General features: G+C 43.2%; 3 protein-coding genes across 10 annotated transcripts in view; 1 reads left to right on the top strand and 2 right to left on the bottom strand.

Moving 5' to 3' along the window:
- On the bottom strand, nucleotides 1–6,209 carry abcf2b (ATP-binding cassette, sub-family F (GCN20), member 2b). 2 transcript variants are annotated; one of them, XM_031759758.2, is made up of 15 exons: nucleotides 6,081–6,209; nucleotides 5,132–5,282; nucleotides 4,816–5,028; nucleotides 4,083–4,265; nucleotides 3,825–3,996; nucleotides 2,726–2,821; nucleotides 2,543–2,645; nucleotides 2,249–2,344; nucleotides 1,986–2,105; nucleotides 1,499–1,588; nucleotides 1,306–1,416; nucleotides 1,164–1,226; nucleotides 915–1,043; nucleotides 632–835; nucleotides 1–553 (listed from the first exon to the last, which is right to left on the bottom strand). In XM_031759758.2, exons 2-15 carry the CDS (start codon nucleotides 5,268–5,270, stop codon nucleotides 434–436), a joined length of 1,839 nt encoding a protein of 612 aa, XP_031615618.2. In that variant the 5' UTR covers nucleotides 5,271–5,282; nucleotides 6,081–6,209; the 3' UTR covers nucleotides 1–433. The 2 variants fall into 2 exon arrangements, with proteins under 2 accessions (XP_031615618.2, XP_031615619.2); XM_031759759.2 differs by having other exon boundaries at nucleotides 6,032–6,136.
- chpf2 (chondroitin polymerizing factor 2) lies at nucleotides 6,154–14,723 on the top strand. Of its 3 annotated transcripts, none has more exons than XM_039617644.1 (5): nucleotides 6,154–6,204; nucleotides 7,566–7,805; nucleotides 9,639–10,203; nucleotides 10,291–10,473; nucleotides 12,955–14,723. In XM_039617644.1, coding segments are annotated over exons 1-5 (2,265 nt in total). In that variant the 5' UTR covers nucleotides 6,154–6,202; the 3' UTR covers nucleotides 14,230–14,723. The 3 variants fall into 3 exon arrangements, with proteins under 3 accessions (XP_039473578.1, XP_039473579.1, XP_031615608.2); XM_039617645.1 differs by lacking the exon at nucleotides 6,154–6,204 and adding an exon at nucleotides 6,246–6,359; XM_031759748.2 differs by lacking the exon at nucleotides 6,154–6,204 and having other exon boundaries at nucleotides 6,379–7,805.
- Nucleotides 14,724–18,032: 3,309 nt separating this feature from the next.
- Nucleotides 18,033–20,143, bottom strand: part of smarcd3b (SWI/SNF related, matrix associated, actin dependent regulator of chromatin, subfamily d, member 3b) — a 59,659-nt gene continuing 57,548 nt past the window's right edge. For all 5 annotated transcript variants that reach the window (XM_031759751.2, XM_031759749.2, XM_031759750.2 and 2 more), the window contains 2 exons: nucleotides 19,769–19,870; nucleotides 18,033–19,675 (listed from right to left, as the gene is read on the bottom strand). In XM_031759751.2, the coding sequence (XP_031615611.2) occupies nucleotides 19,622–19,675; nucleotides 19,769–19,870 (156 nt within the window). In that variant the 3' untranslated portion in view covers nucleotides 18,033–19,621. The remainder of the gene's footprint in view (nucleotides 19,676–19,768; nucleotides 19,871–20,143) is intronic.

The raw sequence follows: 20,143 nt of genomic DNA, 5'->3' as shown, positions 1-20,143 counted from the left end.
TGTTTTTTAATGTTCCATTTATTCAGACAAACTTATTGCATTACATTGTTAAATAAGGCAGAACTGTTCTTTTACATGGGGAGGGGGAAAAAAAGTCAACTTTTAAATATAAAATATGACCTAAAAGCTGCTGCATACATGTTGGGATAAACAGAACATCTGGAAAAATAAAACTTTCCTATGAAGACAGCACAATGGAATGCATTCCAAAATGCACCGAGATGCTTCGGGTGAATCAGCCAATCAGAGAACAGCGGAGGGGGTTTGGGTCATGTTCAGCACGGTGCAGCACTGTCAAACCGATGGAAATACAGTACAACATGTACAAGAGACCGTTTTAGTTCTGGCTTGGATGTTTCCTGCTCATCCCTTCAGGAGTTCGCGGGTCAAATCCGTGATGAGAGATAAAGGAGTGGCTCAGCGTGAAGCTCCTCTAGATGTCATGTGCCTGCTGTTTTTCGATCTTTGATTTCAGATGCTCTTTGTATGCCAGGATGTCTCTGTTCCACTTTGTGATGGTCTGCTTCTCACAGACCCAGATCTCTTGAGCCACCTGCAGGAAGGGACACCGTTAGTACAGCGCCACTTCTAATCAAGGTTTAAATGAAAGCTTTGAGTGATCGGTCCATACCTGCTGAATTAGCCTGAAGTCGTGGCTAACTAGCATCATACCACCCTCAAACTCGTTGATTGCTTCTGCCAACGCATCAATCGTCTCGATATCCAGGTGATTAGTAGGCTCGTCAAGGAACAGCATGTGAGGGTTCTGCCAGGCCAGCCAAGCAAAACACACCCGGCACTTCTGACCATCTGACAAGTTTCTGATTGGACTGACCTGGAAGATGTTTCAAATATCAGAATGGTAGAGAGGAGACAAAAGTACTAGAAGTTCTGGGAAAGTATCCCCTTCCTACCTGCTGTTTCCCAGTTAGACCATAGCGACCAATGATCTTCCGCATCTCCTCCTTTTCTTTGATCTCAGGGAAACACTTCATCATGTACTCCAAAGGAGACAAGTCCAGCTCCAGTTGCTCAGTCAGGTGCTAGAGAAATTTTTAAAAACCCACACGTTTATCTTTAACTGTATCACCCACCATCACCAGTGTCTAACATGCCATGAATCAGATGGACCCTGTGCAGTATGTTCAAAAGATTTGTTTTACCTGGTGATATCTGCCAATCTTGACGTGAGAATGTTTGCGGATCATACCATCAGAAGGTAGGAGCTACAGAGACAAGAGAATAAACCTCATCACTCTGAAATCAACTGGGAGTAGATCTAAGCTGATGATAAAGATGCCTTACCTCTCCCATAAGCAGCTTCAGCAATGTGGATTTCCCAGCTCCATTGGGTCCCACTAGAGCCACACGTGTGTCCAAGTCAATACCAAACTCCAGGTTTTTATATATGTACGGCTAAAGGAAACAAAAATCACTGAGTGTGCTAAATAAATCCATATTTTAAAGGGAGGGGAAAATATAAATGCATTATACTCACTGTATTCTCACTGTACTTGAAGCTCACATTCTGAACCATGATAACAGGAGGAGGAATCTTCCCACAGGGAGGAAAATAAAATGACAGAGTCTGTGGGAAACAGGAAGGGTTACTGCTAAGTTGGTAGGTTTCACCACTAACCACAGTCCCTAAAAAACATACATTACTGATCCAGAAGTTGGAAAAACAACTGCCTGGCTGCAAGCTGAGCAACAGTTTCAAAGGTTGTAGAATAGGAGGTAGAACATTCCCTCTTGTCAAACCAGCTCTCATATTAGATTCAGGAAACCCTCTTCCTGTTAAAGGGAAGTTCTTCCTTCCCACTGTCACCAAGTGGAGCTCCCAGGATCATCTGACTGGGTTCTCTCCCCAATATTTTAGGCTCTTTACAGTTTAAATTGGCTTGTGACAACCATTGTTGTGAACTGATACTATAAGTTTAAAAAAAAGAAAAAAGATTACATTTAATAGGCCACAGTTACTGTACCTTGTCATTCACGACTCTTTCAGTCAAGCCTGATGCAACCATCTTCTGCAGCGTCTTCTCTTTGCTCTGTGCCTGTCGTGCCAGCTTTGCAGAGCCGTGACCAAACCTGGCTATGTAGTTCTAGAAAATTGGGATGCAAAAAAGATAATTGAGTGCAAATGTTACTGTGTGGCTATAGCAACACTAACTGCTTCATAAAAGGATGCCCAAGTCTCTGTACCAATCAGGCAGTGACACGTGCCCACATGATGTCCCTTTTTTACCTTCATGTGTGCTATTTGGTCCTGTTCCCAGTTAAAGCGCTTCATCTGGTTCTCTTCCAGCTCCTGTCTGGTCTTCACATACTGGTCATAGTTACCCTTATAATGAAAATAGATTTGCACTGTCATCCAACTGGGTGGCACACAGATACATATTTAGTAACAGCCTGCCTCTGGTTTCCCTATTCAGCATTATGTGATTACATATATAGCAATCTATTCATGATACTTGGAAGCCTAAAAAGCATGCTCAGGGTGTTTTCCTTTCTGGCAGTCACTTCAGCTTCATGCCCTTACCGTGTAGTACTTCAGTTTCTTCTGATGCAGGTGGATGATATTGGTACACACACCGTTCAGGAAGTCTTGAGAGTGTGAGATGAGCACGAGGATTCGCTTAAACCTGACAAAAACCATCAAGTTGATCAAAATGAGTCTTAATCCATATCCGACTTAAATGAAGGAAGCAGAGGGGAAACTTACGACTTAAGCTCCTCCTCCAACCACACGCAAGCGTCCAGGTCCAAGTGGTTAGTGGGCTCATCCAGCAGCAGCATGAAGGGCTTGATGAACAAAGCCCTAGAAAGATGTCAAACAGCTGTTACAGCTGAATTTAAAGCAATACTAGTATTGATAGTTTGTTTAGATAAACTCCTGAAATCTAAAGCTCAGAACTAGTCTGGAATGCTCCTGCTTTCACATTTTAAAATTACAATTACATTTTAAAATTTCACATTTTAAAATCATTCATCGCACACAAAGCCCTGTGCTTTGTGTGCGATGAATGAAGATCTTCAGGATCTTCAGCAAAAGTGGTAAAGGTCAAAGCAATATTTAACCAATATATTCAAAATAACTTTAATTGGTCTTTCTGTACTTTGATGTTTACACCAGGACATATATCCAACTCCAGTAACTGTGTCTGAGTGCACGCACAAGTTCTATGAAATGAGTGTGTTTGAACCAGCTTCATTATTAAATGAGCAAAACAATAGGATTGTTGCTTTTGTTTCAATATAATAGTGGATATAAATATCAATTTCACACTAGTTTATCTCCTCTCCTTTCCACACCATACTATAATACAATACTGTGTATAGGCAGGGCACAATGACGATCGAGAGACAGGCGAGATATTTTACACAAAACAGACTGAAATGTTAGGACTTAATACCACTTTGGCTCTCATGCCAATACCTATTAGTCATCCAAATTATTCCATTGTCAAACAGGAGATGCTAGAAACGCGATACTCCCCAGTCTGTGTCACTCACACCAGAGCTACTGAGACAACTGTTGTGTTTCTTGTATTAGGGCGACACATTACAGAGGGTTCATACTGCTACCTTAATGGATACATTGTCACCTCATCCCCCTCGCTGTATTGTTATCGTGACCATACAGAGGAAGTTATAACTTATGCCCACTTTAGTTTCCTGTATGGTAGTGAAGTCAGGACACACTGCTACAGTTTGCTTTTATCGTGTGTGTTTTTCTGTCAAGGGACACCGGATCAGTTGAATGCTGAAGAGACGAGGATGACCGTCACTCAGTGGTACAGTACTATACCAGTTGTGTTTACCTGGCCAGAGCAACACGCATCCTCCACCCTCCACTGAAGTCCTTCAGTTTCTTCTGCTGCATAGCAGTGCTGAAACCCAAACCGTGGAGGATCCGAGAGGCTCGCATCTCCGCCTTGTCTGCATCCAGCTCCTCCAGACGCTCATACAGCTCCATCAGCTTCTCACACTCAGCTGTTTACAAAAAAAGACATTTATAATACAGCTAAAGCATAACTAGAAAGACTTTTCAACTTCCTGCAGTTTATTTGAATACTCACAGTCTTCATGGGCAAGTCTTTCTGCCTCCTTCTCCAACATGATCCTCTGTTCATCCACCTCCATGACACACTGCAGAGCAGTCTTTTCGCTGGGGGCCATCTCTCGGGTCAAGTGGTAAATATCTATGTGCTCTGGAATGGGAATCTCACGATGTCCAATGGCTGACAACAGCATGGATTTTCCTGGCAGAAAACAAACAAAAAAAAAAAAAAAAAATATATAGAGAACAATGTTTTGTGGGATGTGATAGACGAACATTTGACAAATGCAAGCTACACAAGGAAGTGTAGCAGAACCAGTGTTGATAAGAGATTCCCTACTGGCCACCCCCATGGCTCTCAGGTGGGCCATAAAGCTGCCAAGATTTCTGCTTGAACCTTCTAATCCATTTACGCCCTACCCCCTGATATGTCAGTCAGCAGCATCTTTCTCTCTCATTGGTACTTGCTTCGAATCCTTAAAACTCAGGAAGGTTTCATTTGGGATCCAACCATTTCATGTTGTCATTTGCCTATCATTGGTTGAAGCCTAATGTCAATTTTATACAATTCCTGTAATATGAACCTTTTAATTTCATATCAGTTATTCAGGTTTTTCCCTTTGGGCTAAAGGGCCAGATGCCCAAATGAAATACTAGGTTTTGAAACAGCTGTTCTTTTTTCCTTTTGGTTTCTAATGTCTGTGTGTTTAAAGTCCTAATAGAAACATCCTGCTCCAGGATAAATCAGTTACCTGTGCCATTGAGACCAATGAGGCCATAGCGTCTGCCTGAGTTCAGCTCCAGGCTGGTGTCTGCAAGCAGCTCTTGACCATGGAAGGTGAGCGACAGGCTGCTTATATGGACATCAGTGCTGTTAGGGTGGGAGGCAAGAACACCCGTCACTGCCCGGGCCTCCGTTTTCCGCAGCTCAAACTCATCCAGCTCCTTTGTCAAATTTTCAACACCTATACATATATTTAAAAACACAAGAGAGCTTCAGTCAGAAAATTTGCCACAGGCTGACAAATCCAGTCAGGAATCAGTGCTTTTCCTCAGTCTTCTTCTCACCATTGCTCTCTGCTCCATTAAGCTGGGCCTCTTGTTGTTCACTCTCCCCATTTACTTCTTCAGTTTTCTTGGTGCGCTGGCGAGCTTTGGCAGCCTCCTTCTTCTTTGCTGCTTTCTTCTTAGCCAAGTCAGACGGCATGGTTGTGCAATGCTACATTATAGGAAAAGAAAAACACAGAAATGACATGGATGAAGAAGAAACTAAGATCAAAATAGAATCGCAGTGTGTCAGGAGCATCGTGATCATAAGTTGTTTAACGGTTTCTCAATTTTCCAATTGGTCTTAGTCTACCAGTTAAATGTCAGAGTATAAATGAGGGTAAAAATGACTAATCGCTTACATAATGAGGCGCCAGGACCAACCTCGGTACACTTGCCGGTTTACCATAATGTTAAAAATGTGCCGGTAATTGAACTCGCCGTCTAACACCAATTTACAGCTGACATTAAAAGGTAGGCTAACGTTGAGTATAAAGGCCTAAAATGTCTAAGGACAGCTTAAATGACAGTAATAACGGTGATAATGCTCCCTCCCCAACCCCGCATTTTGCTTCCTTTCAGTCCCACCTGCCCGCACGTTGGGCTTTTTGCGGTATAACGCTTGATAGCATAGCTGTTAGCAGCCTACACGTCACACTTTGTCACTTCACAGTGAACTAACCACAATAAATATCATGATCTAAGGAGCCCAGAGTGTCAAACATAAAAAGTAAATCGTAATAGTTTTTATAAGCCGGCTATTTAGCGAGTTAGCCCCTTAGCTAAGCTAACAACGGTAGCCAGGCCTGAGCAGCTAAAGCTAACTTGACGCAGGGCCCCAAGTAGCTTCGAAAAACTCTCAAATCGGCTAACTAGTGCTTACCCCCACATCTGTGTTTATCTTAAGAAAAGACAGCTTACATGTCATACAACCTCGGCAGCTCTCATCCAGTGTTATTCCCTCTCTTACCTAAATAATGAACCGCTGTTCTCCTGAGCACACCGACAGTCTCGTGTCCACTTTCGCCGGGTGGATGTAGCCGCTCGCCAAACCGCCAGACGGACCATATATGGTCAAGGAGGGCGGTGAAGATGTAAGTCCCCTCCTCTTCTCGTGGGACTGCAGTAAAAATGTCCCTTTACCCATCAACTGAACCTTAAATTAACTACTAAATAAGCCAAATTTATATATTTCTTAGGTTGAACTAAAGAGACGGCTTATGAGTTGAAAACTGGCACTGACTAATGGGTAGATATTGCATTTTTGAGGTTTTGCCATCCTAATAAGGCTTCTTTTCCCCCTCTTATCACTAAGATGTTGTGTTGATACGTATCTAACAAAATCGTGTGTTCATATAATGTGATTTTCTAGGGGGAATTTATTTTTAAGTACTTCTTTCACTAAGAAGAGATCTGCCGGTAGCTGCTCAGTCGGGGGGTGATGCTGCGGCAGCACTCGGCGGTCGGTGATGAGGTTGAAGAGGGACGCTGTTTCAGCGCTGTCTGTGTGGCACTCAGATTTTTTGAGGAAGTCAGGAAACTGACGGAGATGGGCGACAATGTGCACGGCTGTGCTTCGTGGCTTTCCCCCCCGGTATGAGCAGTGAAACATGGGATCTCCTTCGAGTCAGCGTTCGTGGAGATGGATCGTCGTTTGTGTACGGAAACAACGGACTCGACGCTAGCTCGCTAGCTCGGCTCCCTAATGCTTGTTCCTCCGGTGGAAAACGATACTGTGGGGTTCATACTTCCGAGTATTCTCGCTTCGGGTTGTCTTTTATTACTGGTAACCAGATAAACGGTTAACTTTACTAGTTCATCGTCTAGCTGCATTAGTTAGCTGACTTTGGCTTCTAGCTAACGCCATCCCAAACTAGTTAAGCTAATTAACGTAACGGTTAAAAAAGGCAGTAACGTTACACAATTTTTATGACAACGACATTTCTAACTGAGTTTTTCTTTCTTTTCTGTTCTTTTAAAATTTTGACTCGCAATGACTGTTAATCATGCGAAAATATCTGTATGCATTTCATCTTTTAGATGAACAAAGTGCTTCATTCCGGTAGCTTTACAGTTTGGTCATCTTCCGTTGTGACGTTGGATAAAAACTACATTTCTTGCATTTGTCAAACAAAAAACCTTTTTAAAAGTGCTGTAACATGTAACGTTTAGATTTAATCATTCGTTATAGGTTGAGTAGAAACTTCACTACCTCGCTGAAAGGGACTGGGAACAGACTTTAATTTTAAGCCAGTTTTCTGTCATTTTCTGCACTCATTTCGGTTCAGATTTATCAAAGACGTGTTAACATATGGCAGGAGTGTTGGCACTATCAGCGCTCTAGTTTTTTGTTGTTGTTGTTGGGATTTTATTTTATTTTTTCCCAGCACAGCCACAATAAGTGTAGCTCGTAACTGCCAGGCATGCGTCTCTCCTCATTTTTGGCCCTGTTCAGGCCTGCTTTACCCCTTATCCTGGGGCTGTCTCTTGGATGCAGTCTGAGTCTTTTGATGGTGTCCTGGACCCAAGGAGACACGGAGGACTCCTGTGGAGATGAGCTGGGCAATGGCAGGCGCTTTTTGGGTGGGGGAGAGGGCCACAGAGATTCAAGAGACGGAGCTGGAGACGCAGACTTTCAGCCACGCATAGTGCCCTATCACAAGGACCCAAACAAGCCGCACAAGAAGGTCCTCAGGTAAGTGCGGGAGGTATGGTCCCTGTTTCCAGGTGCTTAAAGAAGGATCACAGGAAGCATTGCTCGACTTTTAATTTAAAGAAGCTTGAGACTTTTTGCACACAGTGTGGATTTGCATTTAGTTAATTCCCCCCTGCAGTGCTCTCATTGCACTGAGGGGGGGTACAGAGAATAGGTGGCCTGGAGATTACAGATTATGCCCCAAATTCCTTCAGAAAACCCACTGATGCAAAAGATTGCATCAGTTTTCTTTTTAAAATTTTATTTCTTATCCTTTTTATTTATTTCTACTGGCTCTGATAGTCATCCCACAAGGATGATCAGGTTTTCTCTGTCAGTACAACCATTCTTTGGAATAATCTCCCAGAGGAGATCTGATTGGCCAGCTCACTGTGGTTTTATAAATGCTTCTTACAGACATATTTTTAAAAGCAGGCCTCTCCTGTGCTTACAGTTTTTATTTTTATCAATCCTCTTTAATTATTTATATTTACTTTCAATTTGGTGTTTCATTCGCTTTTTTCCCCCTGTTTTCTGTTGTGAAGCACTGTAATTATTATTGTCATTATTTAGCAGGATCAGTGCATTTTGACTGACATGAATATAAAAATAATAGATATACAAGAAAATATAACATATCATACTGGGCAGAGTGTGAAATAACAGATCTTATTTGCTATAAGTCATTGTTTGAAACGTGCCTCCAACTGATCAGTCATTTTAGAATTTGCTTCCCTTTGTTGACAGCAGTTGCACAAATGTGGTTTTCCTGTGTGGCAACCCAGAGTCTCTTCTTGCTACCAATCCTACCTTCAGTCCTTTGTTTATAAATTAACTGACTTATGGGTCATTCCATGTCTACTGGTTGAATTTCAATTTTCGTGGTTCATTATTTCTTTCGATAAAGACTGCACTGGTGTAATAATTTGGGCATAAATTGCCTATAAATAAAAATGTGAATCATTTTTCAAAGTTGACCATCACCAATTTTGGAGGGGGGAGATATAATAGTACACCTCATATATCGGAATTTGTGTTACAGATTTAATCCTGCTATCATTGAAATTGTTCTTTTTACAGAGATGATGAATTTTCAAGCAAATTCAAACTCTCAGAATTTTATGTGGAACTTTAGCTACTCTTTTGAAGCTCCTTATAGTAGCAGAATCTAAAAACTTAACTGGCATAGCTTAAGTACTTGTCTAGATATAACTGTGTGTAAATGCCTCCATAGAAAATACTGCCCATAAAAGCCTTAAAAGTACCATTGACATCATCGCAAAAAATATATGTTTTATTAAGTGTTGTTTCAGCTCATTCACTGGTTCTTTTGAAAACATCGTGCATGCTAATTTTTACTATTTAATAAAATGTATGATTTACCATCCTTGACTCTGAAGGAGTCAAGTATGCTTTCCAGAGATCATCTGCATACATTTGGATATTAACATTTTGGCGTACAATAGGTAGATTATTGCTATAAAGTGATAATAAAAGGGGCCCGGGTATGGAGAAGTGTGGGACTCCTGTAGAACACGCAAAAAAAGGAGATTTGATAACATCCATAGCATAGACTAACATTTTCTGCAGAAAAATTAAATAGTGCCAGTTCAGATAAAATAACTTGGTATCAAATTCCTTCTTTAAATCCAAAAAGACACCACCTACACAAACATTTCTATCCAATTATCTTTTATTTCATAGCCACTTAGTATCTGCATCACATTAGTATCTTGTGATGGAAACAAGTTCACGCTAATGAGAAGATACTTTTTATGCATCGGTGTTGTTGTTGTTTGCTGTAATTGCTCCCTCTTTGCCCTCTTTCTTCAGAACACGATACATCCACACTGAACTGGGCATCAGAGAGCGACTCCTGGTGGGCGTGCTCACTTCTCGGGCCACCCTCAACACGCTGGCCGTAGCGGTGAACCGCACAGTTGCTCACCACTTCCACCGGACCTTCTTCTTCACAGGCCTGCGCAGCCCCAAGGTGCCTCACGGGATGACTGTGGTTGCCCATGGCGACGATCGCCCGGTGTGGCTGATGTATGAGACGGTACGCCACCTCCACCAGCACTATGGCTCGGAATATGACTGGTTCCTATTAGCCCAGGATGACACGTACATGCAGGCAGATCGGCTGTCGGAGCTGGTGGGCCACCTCAGCGCAGGTCAGGACCTGTATATGGGCAGGGCAGAGGAGTTCATTGGTGGTGAGGAGAAGGCACGTTACTGCCACGGAGGCTATGGCTACCTGCTGTCCCGCAGTCTGCTGGCCCGTCTGCAGCCCCATCTCGACACCTGCCGCAATGACATCCTCAGCGTGAGGCCTGATGAGTGGCTGGGCCGCTGCATTATCGACTACCTGGGTATGAGTTGTGTGGAAGTGCACCAGGTAAAAACACAGACCTTGATATAAGTAGTTTAATCAGTAGGAGGATTGTCCGCTATATTAATATTTATATGTGCATGTTTTTCGCAGGAGATGACCTACCGTTATTTTGAGCTTGGGAAAAATGCAGACCCAGAGCGTGAAGATAGCCCAGAGTTTAAAAATGCCTTCACAGTGCATCCTGTGTCTGACCCAAATCTCATGTACCGACTGCACAAACGCTTCAGCCACATTGAGCTAGAATGGACTTACCTGCAGATCCAGCAGCTGCAGGTTTGTAATACAGGTTTCGTTTTTCGCTCCTATAAACACTTTTTTCTGCCTGACTCATCACTTCTTAGTCAAAATTTTGTATACAGTTTGTTCTCCTCACACCACACCCTCTTCAGGACCTGAGCCACAAATTCCTGACTGAAACAATATTTATATGCCAGAAAACCAAGAGAAGGGATGTGGTGTTGTGCCGAGTATGATCTCCCTGAGAAGCCTTATGTAATTAAAGTAGCTGCTAATGACGGTTCATTAGAGTTGTTTTGACTTAAGGTTAAATATAGCTTACAGCACCACAGAGCTATAAAATAAGTCATGACTTTATTAGACATGACTTATTCTTCCGGTTAATTTTTGTGTATACTGGTTAAAGCACAAGGAACACTTGTTGTACACTACTGTGCGAACGTTTTAAGCCACCATTCATTTACTTACAGTTTACTACAAAAGTGGGAAATACTGCAGCATGGAAACATACATGGAAATACAGTATATCTTTTAATTTATTGACAGTGTGGTTGGAATCATGGTCATGCTGAAAAATAAAACTGCTGCCAATTACATATTTTCCACATGATACTGTATGGTACTTTTCTGTCTTCATGATTTGACAAGATCTCCAACACCACTGGCTGAAATGCAGTTCTAAACCCGAGGGAGCCTCCAGCGTGTTTTACAGATGGGTGTAGACACTCCTGACCTCCTCCGTACATACTGACAATGATTTAAACCAAAAATGTCAAATTTGGATTCATCACTCCATAAACTGTTTTCAGTTCGGTTATTGTGTAATTTGGCATACTTGAGCGTTTTCTCCCTGTTTCCCTTCCTTAAGAATAGTTTCTTGTAAGCCACCTTTTCACTGAAGCCATTTTTGAACAGTGGATGGATCAACTGGGGTCCAAATGCATTTCTGCACCTCTCTGAAAATATAGGTTTTCAGCTAATAGCCGTTTGGGAATCACTTTGTTGGTGTAAAAATACAAATTTACGCCTGTCAAACTGTTATCGTTGACATTTTTATAGATTCAGCTGAAGAAATTGTGGTTTTGTGACAGGCTGCTAGTAACAAAGTGTCTGAATATATAATTTAAAATTGGTTCTTTCATAAATTGTTATGTGTAGACACAACAGTGATTCATCCCTTGAAATAGGTGCATGTTTTATGCTGGAGTGATTCATAGTTCAGTGTTAAGTGGTTTAAAGAAAAACAAAAACCGACATTCCTGTGAAACTGGTCTGGTACATGGACTGGATTAAAAAACGGGTGAAAAAGTAGCCAGTGTCCAAAGTAAAACCTTGAAAGACCTACAGAAAGCTGGAGAATTGCTGCTCAAGACCACCTTAGAAAATAATGAAGTCTGGCTCCTTGGAAGCAAAATATTAAAAAATGAGCGGTGGTTCAAGACTTTTGTACAGAGCTATATATTAAACAACAGCACTGTTGTGACTGGTGTGTTTCAGCTTGTGGCCTTAATCAGATGAATAATCTGATAATAAAAAAATGACCTGTGACATCCTTTTCCAAATCAACTTTCCTCGACCGTGATGGAAAGAACCGTGAGGGAAGGGCTGTAAAAAGACTTGGCTTAGACAAGGCTCTTTAATAATGTCATGATGGATGTCGATGACAAGGGTCTGCCCATCTTAGATACTTTGCCCAACGTGTTCTTACCATCTTCTTTTATGCAGGTCATATAAAAGAACCACAGGTGAAAGAGGAAATAGATATTAGTTGCTCATCTTGTCAACTCGTGTTTTCTCTTTTGCTGGTGAAATGATCCAGTCTCACTCCCTACATTGCTCACACAAGACAACAACTTTATAGGAAACAGGTTTTATCACAACAATACAGCCTGTCGCTGAGGATTTTAAACATATCAGGTTATGTCATTTTTAATTAACATTTACATGATCTGTGCCACCTGTCAGTTATGTTGATTATCTGTAGTGATAGTTGGGTTGCTATGAATTCTTTTCCCTTATGCTCTGTTAATAAAGGAAGCATGTTTTATTTAATTTTTGAGAATTTTGAAGCCTTTATCACCACTGCTGTTCGGATACTTCAGGGTCTCTTCACTCCATTAGAAATCTTCCTTGGGCCTCAGTCACAGGTCAGCAACTTCATGGTAACCTGAGGTCACTGGGGGAAAATGAGCAATCCTCAACCAATTGGTGAGGTTGGCTGAGTGTAACTGGGTAACATCAGTCATAAAGAGATTGGTTTATGATTGGTTGTTTTGTATTTTTTTTTTTACTCCAAAGTTACCCTGTTTAAAATATCTGTAGTACTCTTTATGGTGACCCCGATGAAGACCTCAAGCCGAAAAACCTTGGTCAGACAATAAAGTTGTTTTGTGTGCTACAAGTGTAGCAACAACTTTAACCAGTGCAGACTTTATGCTTTTCTCCTGCATTTTGACGGTAGGTGAAGTTGTGCCAGACACCTCTGATGCATTTCTAATTTTTGTGTGCACTCATCAGATGCAGATCAGTAACCTGAGTGACCTTACACCAGAGGGCAAGGCTGGAGTGACGTGGCCGATAGGAATCAACCCTCCCTTCAAACCCAGGACGCGTTTTGAGGTCATAAACTGGGAGTACTTTACGGAAGAGCACATTTACTCATGCGTCGACGGCTCCCCCAAATGTGAGTTGAGAGGTGTCAACCGCGCCGACGTCAATGCAATTCTAGAGATTGCAATCGAGCGTCTCAACGAGCGCTACCAGCCACAGCTACGGTTCCGCAAGAGGCGTCTGCTTAACGGGTACCGTCGCTTTGATCCCACGCGTGGTATGGAGTATATACTGGACCTCGCGCTGGAGGCCTACACCCAGAAAGGCCACAGCCAGGTCATTGCCAAACGAGTCAACCTGCTGCGACCTCTAAGTTCAGTTGAGATTATCCCCATGCCTTATGTGACAGAGGCGACACGGGTGCAGGTCATCCTGCCTGTCACCGCCCAGGATCAGGACTATGTCGGGAACTTCCTGGACATGTACGTGATGAACACTCTGGACACCCATGACAATGTTTTACTCACGTTCTTGTTCATCTATGATCCTTTCGATGCGCAGAGAGTCAGTCAGACTGACGTGTTTGCTGGCGTCAAGGCTATGATTGGGGAAGTGGAGAAACGCTACGGAGACGTGAAGATCCCCTGGATCAGCGTGAAGACCGAGGTGCCCTCGCAGGTCAAGCTAATGGACATCATCTCCAAGAAGCACCCGGTGGACACACTTTTTTTCCTGGCCAGCGTTTGGACAGAGGTCAACGCTGACTTCCTGAACCGCTGCAGAATGAATGCCATCAGCAACTGGCAAGTCTTCTTCCCCATCCACTTCCAGGAGTACAACCCCGCCGTCCTCTACCGTGACCAGCAGCCCTCTGCTGCCTCCTCCTCCGCTGCTTCGGAGTCACTGCGAGACGGCCACTTTGACCGGCACGTCTTCGACGAGGCCTGCTTTTACAACGCCGACTACATGACCGCACGGACGAAGATGGCTGCCGACATCCTGGATAACGAGGAGCTCCTGGAAAGCATGGACGTGTACGACATCTTTGTCCGTTACTCGGGCCTGCATGTGTTCAGAGCAGTAGAGCCGGCGCTGATTCAGAAATACGTGCGGCGGACATGCAATCCCCGCTTCAGCGAGGACATCTACCACCGCTGTGTTCTCAGCAACCTGGAGGGTCTGGGGTCACGCTCGCATCTAGCCATGGCTCTGTTTGAGCAAGAGCAGGCCAACAGCACATAGAGCACACAGAGCTCGGACTGAAGGACACTGAATGTGATTTTTGTTTTCTTTCTTTTTTCTTTTTTAAACGTGGTACTTCTTGCATCCACACACTGAAATTCTCACCCCCGAACAAGGTGGAAAGAAGTCAGGACTGTTTTTGACACTCCAGCGGCTGCAAATAAACCCTCTGACTTATGACTGTGTAACTTTAAACCTGTCTTGTCCAGACCTGTTGAACCATTACTGATGTTAACATCACTTTGAGAAGCCGTTACTTGTATTCCAGTCGAACAACAATATTTATAGCCTCCCTTTTTTTTTTCTTTTTTTTTTTTAAAGACAATAATAAATGAACATAAGCCTTCATTGTTAGAAATTAATAAGAGGGGAAAAAAACTTGAGCCATAAGTCTTCCTTTTGTGAGGATTTTTTAAGTAATACTGAAACAAGCTGCCTTTTCTTTAAACTGTGTTCTCTTTAAGAGGTATTAAAGAGTGATACTTCTGCTCAGAGTTGGTGTTTCATTTATTCATTCAAGCTCACAGTGTAAAAGGCTCAGTCTCATTAGACAAAAGGCAACTGTTTATAGGATCTGTACGCGGCATGCTTGGACAGCTATTCCTGGAGGTATCTGTTGTCTGCTTGGCAGAGCTGAAGAAAAGCCAGAAAAGATTCTGTGGTCAGTAAAGATGGTGTGTTCACATTCACAATAATGCATCTTGTAATATTCTCAGTTTTCCCAAAAGCTGCGTTGCAGAGAGCCCCAGAGGCAGTGAACAGTTTGTTCCAAAGCTGCCTGCCCCGCCTCGTCTCCTCGCATTAAGTCAGTGAATCTCCACCCCTGCCCGGGCCTCCTTGAGTTTTGGCAAGTGTTCTGCATGCACGTCTTTTTTTTGGGGGGGGGTGAACTCAGTGCCCGAAGGGAGGGTCGGGGTCTGCAGTGGCTGAGGTGGTTAACCTTGACATGGCGGTGGTTAAACGGGCTGAAAGGCTTACTTCACTCACCTTTCTCCTGTCGGCTCGGGAGAACAGAGGAGCAGCAGAGTGAAAGGAGCTCTTTCTGAGACGGGAGCAAAGCTGCAGTCAGCATTACAGCGACTGCTGCAGCTCCCCGTTGGAAGCGCCTCCACCTGCTTCCTCGTGGTGAGGCCAGTGAACAATAAAAGGCCTGTGTGCCACCTCTGAGGAGCGCCTGGCTCATGGAAGAAACGAAACCCACCAATGAGGCAGGGCACAAAGCCAGAGTGTACGGCACGGCCGTGCAATCCCCCTGCTTTATTCTGCAGCTAATTGGAGAAACTGAAAAATTCAAAAGGCCTTTACAATGAGAGAGCTCACGGAGATTGGACTCCCTGTGATCACGTGAGCATTAGCTGGTGTTTGATTGCAGGGGTGAAAAGCAAATCAGCTCATACAATACAGAATCACTCTGCTATTCACTAAGCCAGGACACTTCACCCTAACATATAATTCATGCCTTTCTCCTCTGCTCTGTAGTTTAGAGTTCTTTCCATTTTGGATGTATCACCTGTAGAGATGTCAGCCTTCTCTTGAATATAATAGAACTTAATGGAACTCACCTTGAGTTGCTCTAAGGGCCAAAAATTACATTTAAATAACTCAGCAGCTAAACCCGATCATTGAAAAGAACTCACCAACCCAGCTGCAGGCAGTTTCTTCAACTGCAAGCTGGGAAATTAATAACATTTTAATTTCAGCTGAAATTTGGTCTTCTACTCATCAATAAAATGATTACAGTGCAGTACAGTTTTGCCTCTCAGCCCATGCTTCCTCACCAGGCTGTGGCAGCTTTGTTTCACCTCATATTTATCCATTAATTTTTTTTAATTTTAATAATAATTAAAGTTCAAGGAAAGTCCAGATGATTAAAAGGCAAGTTTTGTCTTTTATACAAACTCTGTGCCTAATCATCTTCTTCCTGATGTTTACCTCTAGGAGTCGCCACAGCAGACCTTCTGCCTCCATCTCACTCCACCCCCAGCTCTCTCCATGTCCTTTCACTACATCCATGAACCTTCTCTGTGGTCTTCCTCTTTTCCTCCCACCTGGTAGCTCCATATTCAACATCCTTTCTCTGATATATCCACTATCCCTCCTCTCCATATGCCCAAAGCATCTCCGCCTTTGTCTCCAAACCACTCAGTCTGAGCTGTCCCTCTGATGATAACTATTTCTAATCCCGTCACTTCTGGTCACTCCCGGAGAAACTATTAAAACCACCACATGTTCGTTAAAGTGTTATTTGGTTAAAGTAAGAATAAAAGTTGGAATCAAATTAAGGAATGAATCCCTTTGTGACAAGTGAGATGGCAAAACATCTGCAACTCCCACCGAGACAATCCAACTAATCTAATCCTGTGAAACACTGTAGACAAAAACTGGTAAATATAAAACACTTGGAAACTGGTTTCATATCTATGCAACAATATCATGTTGTATAGTAAAAGGTGGTTTTGAGTTTCTACGCGGTGTAATTAATAGGGTTTCACTTATCTTTGAGCAAAAAAAACTGCAGGTGGACCACAGAGTTGAAGACTTTTCTTCTAACTCCAAAAAGCTATTTCTATAATTAAATTTTTAAGTAAAACCCTAAAGTCTGAGAGCTTTATGGAGTCACATATTAAACTCTTAGTTTCACTGCACTCAAATGAGCTCCAGTCACCAGATCACGGATGTGGTGGGGACAGGAGATTTTGATCATGGCTGTGCAGCACCTGTGTGATGCTGTCATGTAACCATGGACCAAAATCTCTGAGGAATGTTTCCAGCACCTTTCAGTGTGGAGTTTCCCTGCTCTCCCGGTACTGCGTCTTCCTCCTTCGGTCCAAAAACATGCATGTTAGGTCAACTGTCAACTGAGTGTGAATGAAGTTGTGAAAAAAGAAGACAAATTAGATCTCATGTCATTTACAAACTTTGGCAAGCGCTTCTTTATTTACATCCAGGCTGTCTCGCAGTGTCACAGCTGTTTTCCCTTTTTTTTTTTCTGTAGTATGTAATCACCAAACAAGTTTTGCTCTTTACAGATATACAGCATTATGTATACTATAACCTTCCTGTCGGCGACCCTCTGACAACAGTGTAAACAGAGAAAAAGAGCAGCTCCCGCTCTTCGGGAACACATGCACGGATCGAGACAGACATGTCAACAGTACGCCAGGGTTTAGTGACAGAAGACACAGCAGTTTGTTAACACTTTTATCAGACGCCGCTCGAAGCCGAGGAGCTGCAGCTCGTAGATTCCTCCACAAGAGGGTGCTAGTGAACAACAACGTGAAGGCCTCGGCCATCCATACAAAGAAAAACAAAATCATAATAAAAAAAAATCACTGGGTCAGACACAGGACCGAGATACTACCTATGACTACTGTTTCTCCTCTAAAGAGTGCAGTTAATATAATTTAGTCCTAGTAACAAAAACACGCTCAGAAAAGTCACACCTACAGTTAGTTGCTGGTAGGGTATGTTGGATTTTTTTGTAGTTTTTTTTGGCAAAAAAGGTTTTCAGAAGGCATTTCAACAAATGTGACGGGTCTCGCTCTCGTCACACACACACACACTCACGCACACACTGGTATGCCAGCTTTTCATATTTACACAGACCGTCTCGCAAGGTGTGATAGTGAACGTCCATGGAGCATGCATAGGTCATCGTGAAATCGTCCAATCGCCTTTTTGAGTACGCTGGGATGATAAAAGGGATCTCGACAGTGATGAAGAGAGTCCCGACGAAGAGTTACAGCACAGTGCAAAGAAATCCCCCCCCTCCCTCCCTCCACCCACCAACCCACCCACCCACCCAATCTAGAAACTGCAGAGAAGAAAATCCTCCATCCTGACATTACAACATATACATACAACTCAAGTGTCATTTTTAAAAACAAAAAACAAAAAACAAAACAGGTGTAACATGAGAACGCTGCAGATTATATCACGAGTTACAGCTACTGAGACTCAGAGCGAGGGAGGGCTCTCTCTCTGTTGCAGCTTCCAGCTCCCACGATGCACACGGGATGGACCTAAAATAAATCACCCCGAACCCAAGATAGTACACAGCAGAACACTAACATTCCTGCCCTACTAACTCAAAACTCATGGAGCTCCCATACTGCAACACCCCCTCCCGAAATCCTCCAAAACAAACACACGCTCACACACGCGCGCACACACAGATAGTCTGTCGTATACTGTACAGCTGGCCCTCTTAAGGGGAAGAAAAAAAAAAACATATTTACATTCACATCTCTTTTTTTCTTTTAATGCGTGTGTTCGTAACATAAAAAAATGCAGAAATAGACAAAAATCCACAGACCTGAGCTTAAAAGTTCACTGCAAGAATTCAAGAGTTAAGGAAAGCTTTTGGTAGCACTTTTTTTTAAATACTCTGGCGTGTTTGGATTTATTCAGTCGTTTCTGATAAACCCAGGTCTGGGATTTTGCCAATGTCTGTTTCAGTGATCGCTCTCTCTTCTCGCTGCAACCTTTGGTAAAACCTTCGGGACGCTAACGGGCAAAAAGTACGACGCGACAAAGAGGCAGTGAGTGACAGAACATTTAGAGGCATATCTGTTTCTCTATGATTATTATGTTCAGGATCAATACTGTTTGTTTTTTTCCCTTCATCGAAACACTTATTCTTACTACAGTATAAACAGATGGAGCTGATAATGTCATAATACTTCAGTTTGGTTAATTTACTGTAAAAAGAAGTCTTTTTTTCTATTCTTTTTTTTTCTATCCACACCTCTGGTTTACACGCGGCATCCTGTGCAACCACCCGGTGCGTCACGCTGTCGTCGCGACTTTGCTGGTGTAATTAATCAACAATTCGAGCACGCTCTCCCCCTAACGAGGACAAAGGAAAAGCACTCTCTCCAAAAATAATTAAAAAAACAAAATAAAGACTCATCCAGAGCAGCCGCGGGGGGTCTGACTGTGTCAGCGGGTTACGTCATGAGCGTTTGTCACTGCACAGTCTTGAGACAAGAATCCGAAAACACAGTGGCGTGCGAGCAGCTGGTCGAGAGGGAGCTTTTCTAGTGACGTTTATTTACAGAGCGGAAACTGGCGTCGACCTCCGAGGGGCTGAATCCACGCTTTCAACCACGATGCCTTCGCAGTCCTGCGCTAAAACGGGACGTGGAGGAGATGGGGGACCACAGTACGCTGCTGCTGTCTGGTGAACCCCTCCTCACTGATTTAACTTCAAAACACAGCTATGAAATTGATTAGTCACCTCTGAGATGAAGCCTCCTTTAGACTGTAGAGGTTTAAGGATTCACCAGACATCAGCAATGACCTCACACACACACAAACACACACACACACACACGCACACACACGAGCGGCTCTGAAATCAGATTCAGGAATCCAGGAGGGCCTCTTTTGTTTAGGTGTTGCGGACCGCTAAGGCCTGTTCCAGCTCCTGTCTCCTCTGCTGGATCTGTCACGGGGGAGAGCAGAAGGAGGTAAATCTGACTGCTGTCATGTGAACATATGGAAGCAGAGCTTACAGGTAAAGGTGTCCGCAAGTCACCTTGCAGTAGAAATAGCGGCTGACGGCCTCCTGGGACCAGGGTTCGTGGTAGAACGCCGCCCTCCGCTCCTCTTCAGGGTTCCCCACCACGTCTGTCATTAACTGCAGCCGAAGAGATGACACAGCCGTTACAAGCAGGTCTATTTTTAGCATTAATTAACAAAATAATCTATGTAGTCTGCAGCGGGCAGCGATCGATCCGCTTGTTCCCCGATAGTTCATCTCAAAAACTGCCAAACTGAAGCCTTGAGGGCACTCCAGCTGGGTTTGGGCTTTTAGTTTGTGCATTCATTGCTAAACAGTAATTATAGTTATTAATTGAATAAAGCAAATGAATACCCATTAGTGCAATTAAAATGTCAGCCAAAGAGAAAT

The sequence above is a fragment of the Oreochromis aureus genome, linkage group 9 (assembly GCF_013358895.1).
Source record: "Oreochromis aureus strain Israel breed Guangdong linkage group 9, ZZ_aureus, whole genome shotgun sequence".
In the NCBI taxonomy this organism is placed as follows: domain Eukaryota; kingdom Metazoa; phylum Chordata; class Actinopteri; order Cichliformes; family Cichlidae; genus Oreochromis; species Oreochromis aureus.
The sequence above is the reverse complement of the archived record's forward strand: the minus strand, read 5'-3'. Positions and strand labels throughout refer to the sequence as shown.